Source organism: Danio rerio, chromosome 5 (assembly GCF_049306965.1).
Source record: "Danio rerio strain Tuebingen ecotype United States chromosome 5, GRCz12tu, whole genome shotgun sequence".
Classification (NCBI taxonomy): domain Eukaryota; kingdom Metazoa; phylum Chordata; class Actinopteri; order Cypriniformes; family Danionidae; genus Danio; species Danio rerio.
The window spans coordinates 26,771,201-26,780,932 of record NC_133180.1 but is presented as its reverse complement, the minus strand read 5'-3'; the positions used below and the strand labels follow the sequence as shown (position 1 = coordinate 26,780,932).

Sequence of the window (9,732 nt, the reverse complement as noted above, 5' to 3'; positions counted from 1 at the left end):
ATAGTACCCAGAATTGCAAAGTCCACTAAAGGAGGTTGAGCTTTTTCATATTTGGCTCCTAAACTCTAAAATATGATAATGTCTGAGGCTCAGAGAGTTTAAAGCCAAATAAAACCAGGACTTATCTTTTTAGTAAAGCATATACACAGTGCATCGTATAATCCAGTGAAACACACCACTTCAAATGCATTCTTTCACACTAACAATATTTGATCATGTTTGAAATATTATGAACAACAGCTTTTTACCTCAGAATGCCCATTTCAATGCCTCTAGAGATTGTGCAGCACCACTCGATCAGATCCAAGATCTGTGAAGAGATGATGTCAACCCTATGAGGACATTGAGGATAACAAATAAATAGGATAAAAAGGCATCACCTTTTTGAAAAGAACATAATGTATTGCATAACTGCAGATTAACTACATGTATGTATGTATGTATGTATATATACTGTCCACCCTATAATTAACTCCTTGTATAATGTAATAATGTGCACCTGTTGTAAAGCTGCTTTGGACTGCCACCAGTCTCCATTTTAATTTGTCTCAATAACGAAAGACTAAATTAAAATTGTAATAAAATAATGCTAAGCTGACTATATATAATATAATATACACTAAATAGTATGTTTAAATTGTTTTAACATTTATGTTTTGTAATGATTTATTTTTGCAACTTTTAAAGAAATAGTATTCATAATATTATTTATATTATCCAAACTGCTACAGTATATTTCTGCGTCGAAATACGTTAAAGTATTGAAAATATGAAAAATAGTAAATGACATAATAGTATATTATGTAATTATTGTAAAAACGTAGTATTAAAGTATAGTAATAGTTAAATCCTTGGTACGATATGCACAGCAGTGAACTACAAGTCCCATAATGCTTCAGGTTACCGGTTTCCGTGCTGCTTAAAAGCTATGTTTAAAGTAGCAATGCAGCTGCTATGTTCGCAAAATATAAATACTGTTTATAACATATGGGTTTAGTTAAACATAAATTGTACCGTTTTATCGCATGTGCTGCAATTATCGCATCTTTAATCGTTTTCTACCTCAAATTACAGTCAATCTCCAAAGGTAAGGAACCTAACGTCAGCTAACTTGCTAGTTCGCCAATCAAAATGACATTGTTGCAGTGGTCCAAAAACAGTGTAAAACTAAACTTGGTTATGTTGCATAATCGTAGGATCAATGAGTGAACAAACACTAGAATATTTCCTCAACAAAGGAACGATAAGGAGAAAAGATGCTGCTGATATTGAGTGGTATCATGCAGCTAACAGCAAAAGCAAACTCATAGAGGCTCTTCGAGGTGAGTTTACGTAGCCTAAAGATTTTTGTATCTAACGTTACTGTTTATATATTTCTCATGACCACATGCTCGATTTTATGAAATAATGTGTGTATTGATCTATGGTATGGATCATTGTTGGGTAAGTTCCTTTATAAATATATTAATTACTAGTAAACACATCATTGAATTGTATTGAAATGTATTTTTTAATTACTATGTTTAAAAATTACCACATAATTTCATAAGCAACCATGTAATTTAAATAAGTTAACTTAAGTTAAATTACTTGACTTAATAACTTAAGTTAAATTACATGCCCTTAAATCTCAGAGACACTAGAAATTAAACTTGAAAAATGAAAATGTACTCACGATTTACTCATCCACAAGTGGCTTCAACTCTTTATGAGTTTCTTTCTTCTGTTGAATAGAAATAAAGATATTTTGGTGAGGAAATAATGACAGAATTTAAATTTTGGGGTGAAATATCCCTTTAAATGTTAAAATTTGAACCAAACAGGACCTTTTAGTTTTATTAAATCTAAATAAAACATCAAGAACAGTCACTTCACTTGTCATGTAGTCATAATAGTCATATTCACTTGAAGAAAAAGAACACTTAAACACTTTCTAACTGCAGAAAAAAAACATTTCTAACTGAATTATTTCTTGAGCATGTTCAGTCATCTTGATAAATGTAACCTTTTGTTGAAAGATTATGCAAAATAAACAGAATTTGTAAAAACAAAAACAAAAATTTCTCAGCTGACTTTCTCTGAATTGATTCATACAGAACTGTTGAATTTATGTATAGTATTTAAGGCAAGTACATTATAAGTAAATGTAGTTAATTATCTAAAGATGAAAAGTAAACACTTACTTTACATTTTTGGCTGAAAAGTTATTTAGTTACAGTAACAGCCAACACTGGTATTGAGCGTATTTCCTCTTCTGTTCCTGGTTGAGGTTCTGCACAGATGATTGAAGCAGATGTTCTTCTCAGGGGTGCCGATCCAGAAGAGCCCATCATGGCTCACCCACCTGCCAAAGACAGCGATATAACTCTGCAGGACTGGCTTAAAGAAGTCGTCAAGTCAGACAAAGGAATAAAACTGGACTTTAAAAGGTGATGAATTTATTTATTTTAACCACACAGTGTTTTAATCTAAATATAAAAGCATCTTTAAGTGAAGTTTCATAAACTAATTTCGAGAGGAGCACGTGATATGATTGTGCACCGCTGGCCACTCATCCGTAATCAGTTATAATCCAATCAGAATGATCCTAGTTTAGTATAAATGGATCACTTTCTCCCCATTGCACCATCTTCATTTTGGAAGAATCCCCCCTTCCACCCCATCTCCTCCTTTTTCTCCCCTTCTAAAGGGCGAGAGATCGAGACCTACCTGATCTCGGTTCTCCTGATATGCTTCTAGACCGGGCGGGAGCCCTGGGCTCAAATATCTCCGAGCTCAGGGTTCTCTCCCGGGACAGCATGCCAAACCTGCTATAAGTGCCAAGCATATCTAAGTGGGAACTCTTGAAACATAAAAGGCAGCACAGAGACCAAACCTGAAGCTTCATTTTCATTTTCAAAAATGTTTATTATTTTTAAATCGTTTAATACTGCATATTGTCCTTACCCCGAATTCCTAGCAGATTATTTGTTGCTTGTATATATTGATTTATTTTGTTGATGAATGAAAGCCATTTTGATCGACAGTCTGGCAGCTGTATCCCAATCCATGAGTCTGCTGGAAGAGGTCCGAGATCAGCTGAAGGGTCCTGTGTGGATTAATGCTGATATTCTTCCTGGTCCTGGTGGAACAGCCACCCCTGTGGACCCTCATGTTTTCCTGCAGGAAGTGGCTCAAAGATCAGAGAATGATGTTCTGTCTTTGGGCTGGACCACTGGATGGACTGAAGATGTAGACAATCCTGGTAAGATCATTGTTATGTTACCTGAGTAACCAGCACTTTAAAAAGTATGAGTTTTATTTTATTTATAATCGGAGATGTGCGCTAGAGATTCGCGGATGGGCTATTATTTAATCTGCAACCGCATCATAAAACTCATCATCCGTCCGCCATCCATCCGCACTAACATTTTTGACCAATTTTTAAAACCGCACCCGCCCGCCATCTGCTGACTGAGCTCTTTATTTGAATGGCTTTTTCCTTTTTATTATTAAATGAATGTTTCTTTATTGATTATTAGAAAATAGAGAATGACTTTAATGACATGCAGTTAATCCAAACGTGCAAGTCAAATCCAGCATTAATTGACGCTTTGAAGTGACGCTAAACAATATGAGGACGTGTCTTTTCACTTGATTCGATTCCTCAGTCCTTGAGGTTTTTTTTTGCGTCCTTCCCTCGCATCCTATAGGGGTGGAAAGACGAGGAAAGAAAGCAAGGAAATGAAACAAGGATACACAAATAAGAAATGAGAAGCACCCTATAAAGCTCTCAGAATATCAGCAGTGAACTCCGTCTCCAATCGGTGCACGGGGACAAAAATAAATTAATAAATAGCCTAAATGAAACGCACTGTACTGTACAATTTTTTTTTTATTATTGTAGCCTAATAGAAAACGCATTTTGACACATCATTTCAACATTCAGACGAGAGCGCCTGGCATCTAATGCGCCCTGCTGCACTGAAGGAGCGCTCGCTCGCAGCACTTGTGGCTGGAATGCATAGAATTCTCTTGGCAAGGGGCTGTAGACGTGGGAATGACTGCCTTGTTTCTCCCAAAAGGAAAGTAGATTTTCCTCTGCTGATCTGTCTATATTTAATTTTGTAGAGGAAGACTTCTGTACTTCATCCAGAATTAGTGTATCCGATTCCTCCTCTCATTCTGTGAAGTCAGTCCTAGGCTTTTTCGTTGGTGCGCCAGCTATGTGTACAAAACAGTACAACCGCCCACTACCCGCCCGAATTTAATTAAAATATAATTTTTCGTCACGTCATCCGCCCGATCCGCGGTTTATCCGCGGATTCCGCGGCTGTAACCGCCATCCGCGCATCTCTAATGTGCGCTACATGTATAGTGTATTTACAGAGTAAATTGTTTTTTTTAAGTTTATGTTTTCACAACATGGGACAGTGTACATTAATAAATGTTCCCCAAGAATGTAATTGTACCTAAATTAGCCCGAAGACTAGTTTATATATTTATGGTCCCCAAATGTTAAAGGCCATACCAATAAAAATACAAATTCAAACAAAAAAACTATCACAACAACGTCAATATCAAAAAGCCTAGTGTTTAAATAAGCAATTTATACTGAAAGAACAAAAACTGAGATTATTTTATTTCAAAAAGATATACTGAATAGATCAAAAGTGACTTAAAATGCATTTGTAATGTTCCAAATAACATCAAATGAATATATTAGATTGATTTCTGAAAAATAAGGACGCAGAAATTTTAAATTAGGATTATAAAATCATGTTTGAACTGAAGAATCAATATTTTACTAAACATTATTCAGCTAAAACTATATACTTGTATCAGATCATTAGGGAATGAATGAAAAAGCAGTGTTTTGAGTTTTATCATTTTTCTCATAGTGTTTCTTCAGGCATCCTTTTTGTAATTAAAATTATTTAGAATTATTTAAAACGAACAACACCAAAAGTATGATGCTATAGATAAATAGATTTAATTTAAATATGAAACATTTTTAATATATCAGAATATAAAGATAAAAACATTTAAATGGATTTAATTAAATCCCATTAAATTGATAAACCATAAAATTATCACCATTTATTAAAGCAAACTCATTTCTTAGAATTGATTTTCTAAAGCATCAAAACAGTTTTATCATTACTCTGAAAAGAAGAAATACATTATATTATTAAAAATTCTATTAGTCTTAAAAAAAGCTTTTCTATATAAAGTTTAATTTGCACTACATATATTCAAGCTTAACAAACTCCAGCCTTTCAAAAGTTTGAGCTATGGGGAAAAGGCTAAAATGTTTGTTTTTTTATTTGATCTATTAATTTAACTTTTTAGGTAATTTTACAGAAAGTATTTTTGACACCTAATGATATACAAAAATAAACTTGTGAAAATAAATGTATGCTTTTCTAATGCTTTAAAAAGTTCTGTTATTTCTTTATGAAAATATAATGTTTATAACTTGAAGTGTATATTTTAAGCATTATATACAAGTATGCAAGTAAATGTGTATATTTATACATCGATTATTCAGCCTGTAAATCCAGTCAGATTGGCGTGATGGTGATTTACCTTCACTGGCAAGTTTGTCAGCATCTATTTTGGACTGTACTTGTACCAGGAAAAAGTGCTTAGAATTTTTGCTCACAACTTTTGCTCTGGCTTTCTTTTGTGGATTGAGGTCTTAAATCTAAAAAATTTTTTTAGACCTTGTTGAGTGTTTGCTCTCTGAGTTTTTTTTCTTCTGTGAAACAGGTTACAGCTGGGAGATGGTTCATCAGATGGAAGAATTATGCAGACCCCTAAAGCAACCCGTCACATTTCCAGTCCGAGCATCTCTCCTTCCAATGTCCTTCCCACAGTTCCAGTGGCTTTTAGAGCAGTCAGACCGGTCAGAAATTCTCCATTAATAAGCCTATTTAAATGTACGTCCATATTTACCGCTACAGAGACTATTAAGCCGTGCATCTGTGTGAAGGAGTCTTTCTATTACCTCGGTGATTGATTTATGTTATACAAGCAAGGACACAATCAAGTTCACCCTAATGCTTAGTAATTTCTTGCTGGATAATTTGGTTCTGGCTCATCTATTACACTTGTTTGTGACTGGAATAGCAACTCTTCTCTTTCTGTGAAGAACAGTGTTGAGGTATAGCAGGATGTGAAGATCCAGTAGTCTTCTGTTTAGGTTCTTGGTTTCCATCACTCAGAACTAACAAAGATGTTTGAATCCTTTCAATTTGAAATGATGGTTGTGCTTTTGATTATATCAGTGGTCCCCAACCTTTTTGTAGATTGCTATGTGACCTTCAATCGGACAAAACATTGCTACAACTCTGATACAAGTTTTATCTATGGAGAAAATTAAAAGCACTGCAGTGCTAACGTTACTGAAATGTGTATAATCCACACAAGATGAAAGTTTTTCAAAACAAATGATCGTTCAGACTCTGATAATAAATAAAACAGAAGTAATTAATAATTAATAAATGAACAATAGCACACTCTCATTTGAAGTTCACATCAATAATATTACGCATACTTTATATTTCCACCTGCATAACATCACTCATCTCCTTCTTTCTCTCACATTCAATAACAGCACGTCTCATCCATGCAATAGTTACTTAATGTCTTGACTACTGTAATGCACTTTCAATAAGCTTCCTTTCAAACTTTTCCAAAAACTCCAACTGGTTCAGAACCATGCAGCTTGTGTCATCTCTGGGACTTCATCTCATGAGCATGTCACACCACTTCTTTATCAGCTTCACTGGCTTCCGGTAAAGTTTTGGATTGATTTTAAAAATACTACTACTCACTTTTAAGGCACTTCATAATCTTGCTCCACAATATCTCACCAAACTTCTACATACTTGTACTCCTTCTCGCACTCTTAGATCAGCCAACTCTTTCTCCCTGGTGTCACCTCGCACTCGATTAAGCACAATAGGTGCCAGGTCTTATAGCTCAATGGCTCCTCATCTATGGTACTCGCTTCTCCTGGACCTAAGAAGACCTCAAGATCTCAAGACCCATCTTTTTAAGCAGGCTTTTTTCTTTACTTTCTTTAATCCTTTTATTTTATATTCATGATACCTGCAACTTCTTACATGCATTTAAAATTTACTTTGGCTATGTTTTATTAATTGTTTATTAATTTGTTCTGTTATGGCTGTGCATGCTTGTTGTAAGGTGACCTTGTTTGTCTAGAAAGGCGCCATTTTCAAATAAATAAATGAATTTCTTGTGCGGCCCTGTATCTACTGATCCACGGACCGCGGCCCAGGGGTTGAGGACCACTGGATTATATGACAATTTTTTATTCAAATTCTATATAAAAGTTCTTTTATTTCAGTACGTTGATGTTCTTCTGACTGAAATGTAATGCAGTGGTCTCTCGTTAATCGCGAGAGTTAAGTTCTAAAAAAAAATAATCCGCATTAGGTGAAGTCCTTAAAGTAGTCAGCTTAATTATTTTTTTTTTTTTTTTAGTTTTTATAGGTGTTTTAAGGCTGTAAAACCCCTCACTACACACCTTATACACTTATTTCTCAGACAGGCGTTAACATTTTCACACTTTTCTCTCTAAGGCCAGTATTATAGAATGAAGCCAAAGAGCAAAACCTGTTTTCAGGCCCAAACATTTGTTTGTGAAATAAAGATATAAATGTTTTTCTATAAATAATACTGATGGATTTTACCATGTCCAGAAGTCCAACTTTTTGTGCGATGGTTAGCATCTTCCTCTGCCTTTTGGGTGCTATCGCAGGTGCCTTTGACGGTGTAGAACATTTCATCGACATTGTGCGGTTGTGAAAGCTTGCAAACATACAGTCCAGCACATCAGAGTCACACTGCTAGCAATTAAAATTTTTTACCAATTTGGGAAGCTGAATACATTCTGTACTGTACAGGAGACAGCATGCAGGAGATTGATTAAAGATAGTCTACAGCAAATCAGGACGCAGAACACAATGCACTGTAAAAAATAATAATAATAATAAATTGTACAAAAAAAACTGCAAGGCCACAAAAGCTGAACCACATAATAGCAAAGGACCACTGAATTGAGTGGGGGCGGAGCTAAAAATATTATGGCTGAAGCGTCAGACTGACATCAACAGAGAAGTACTTACACCCCAAATGCGGTAGCAAATGGTCAAACTTTGATTGAAGATTACCAAAACAACAAACTTTTTTCTGTGAATTTTTGTTCACCTTAAAACTAACAAACAATAAGTGCAAGCAAAATAAAACATTGTACATTATGATTTTGCATGGACTTTAAAAGTATGGTGAAGACGATTGTGTTGTGTTTTAAAGTTGGCCATTTTCATGTGATTCTAAGTTTTTTTATGTGTGTGTGTGTGTGTGTGTGTGATCTCTTTCAGGTACAGCCTGACTGTATGGACAGGAAAGGATGATGCTCTAAATGTGAACGATTTGATGCCCTACAGAAAAAACCTTGGCAAGAGGAGGATCTACTATGATCTTTTAGAATCACAGATCAAACAGTTTAAAGCACTAGCTGGCTACGACTAAACAAAGCTCTTACTCTTACTGATGTTGACTTTGAAATGTAAAACAAAGACACATAAATGTGCTGTAACACAGATATGTAAATATTCCCTAGAAGAGAACTGTGAATTAACCTATTGATGTACATAATTTGTAATGAAAATAAATTCTAAAAAGTACTATATTTTTGTAATCTATATTGGCATTGTTCAGTGTTTTGTATGTTTGCATTTGATGTGTTTGCACATTCATAATAAAAGTTGTGGGAAATGTTTATATTATTGATGCTTCTATACTTTTATGAACGTTAGGGTCAGTAACTTGTTTTTACTTGTTTGAAAAAAGTCCGAACAATGTCTTAATGTTTTTGATTACAATTTAAGTAGAAACAGTAGTATTGCGGTATTGTGATGAATAAAATATTCTAAATCATATTATTTATTTAAAATATTTGTATGTAATATATGCTCTCAGTTTTGGTCAGTTTACAGAATTCTTGCTAAATAAACATTCATTTCTTAAAAAAAAAAAGTTGGATTTCCAACCCCGTTTAGGATACTTCTGTTGAACAAAAGAATACATTTTAAAGGAACCTTATCACTCGTATGGATAGTAGGGAATACTAATACTGGCAATAGTTTCAAGCTTTCAGATTTCTTCAAAATATAATCTTTTGTGTTCAACAAATGAAACCTAAACAGGGTTGGAACGAGTAAAGGGTGAGTAAATCCTGGTCTGAGCTGGGATTGAACCGGCGGTTCTTTGTATAGAATTCGGTTGCTCTAACAAGGAGGCTAAAGAGCATGACTTCTTTTCTCACTAAAACACCTTTAGAGGTCAGAGAAGTGAGGTTTACCTCCATAGCACTTCACTAACTGGCGTCTGTTACACTAACTCTCCTAAACCTCACTTCCATCCTGGATGAGCCCCATGTGTAACCCACTGGTCCTATTGCGCCCAACCTGTTCTGAGCTGTGATCAAACTGGCAATTCTTTCTATAGGAGTCAGTTACTCTAACAAGGAGGCTGAAGGCCATGGCTTCTTGTGTCTGTCACTAATACACCTTTAGAGGTCAGAGAAGTGGGGTTTACCTGCATAGCTCTTTTGATTTTGCTCTTCAGTGTTTGAACTCTCAGTAATGATTAAATCACACTGAACTGAGCTAAACTGAACTGAACTGAACTTAAACACTAAAACCTGAACCACACTGTTCC

The 9,732-nt window shown here is 34.8% G+C and overlaps 1 protein-coding gene across 7 annotated transcripts; it reads left to right on the top strand.

Annotated features, from left to right (window-relative positions):
• Positions 1-899: 899 nt before the first annotated feature.
• Positions 900-8,793, top strand: fam151b (family with sequence similarity 151 member B). Of its 7 annotated transcripts, none has more exons than NM_001431116.1 (6): positions 900-1,087; positions 1,197-1,322; positions 2,270-2,429; positions 3,027-3,244; positions 5,752-5,887; positions 8,391-8,793. In NM_001431116.1, the coding sequence occupies exons 1-6, from the start codon at positions 988-990 to the stop codon at positions 8,539-8,541; spliced, it is 891 nt and encodes a 296-aa protein (NP_001418045.1). In that variant the 5' UTR covers positions 900-987; the 3' UTR covers positions 8,542-8,793. The 7 variants fall into 7 exon arrangements, with proteins under 7 accessions (NP_001418045.1, NP_001418046.1, NP_001003531.2 ...); NM_001431117.1 differs by having other exon boundaries at positions 5,752-5,921; XM_073950138.1 differs by having other exon boundaries at positions 903-1,087; positions 2,307-2,429; positions 8,391-8,791.
• The last annotated feature ends 939 nt before the right edge of the window (positions 8,794-9,732 follow it).

Bases quoted from the DNA above. Each gene is read 5' to 3' on its own strand.
- fam151b (NM_001431116.1), top strand. From the start codon at position 988: ATGGGTTTAGTTAAACATAAATTGTACCGTTTTATCGCATGTGCTGCA. The intron at 1,088-1,196 runs GTAAGGAACCTA...GCATAATCGTAG, and splicing joins ATTACAGTCAATCTCCAAAG to GATCAATGAGTGAACAAACA. The intron at 3,245-5,751 runs GTAAGATCATTG...TCTGTGAAACAG, and splicing joins TGAAGATGTAGACAATCCTG to GTTACAGCTGGGAGATGGTT.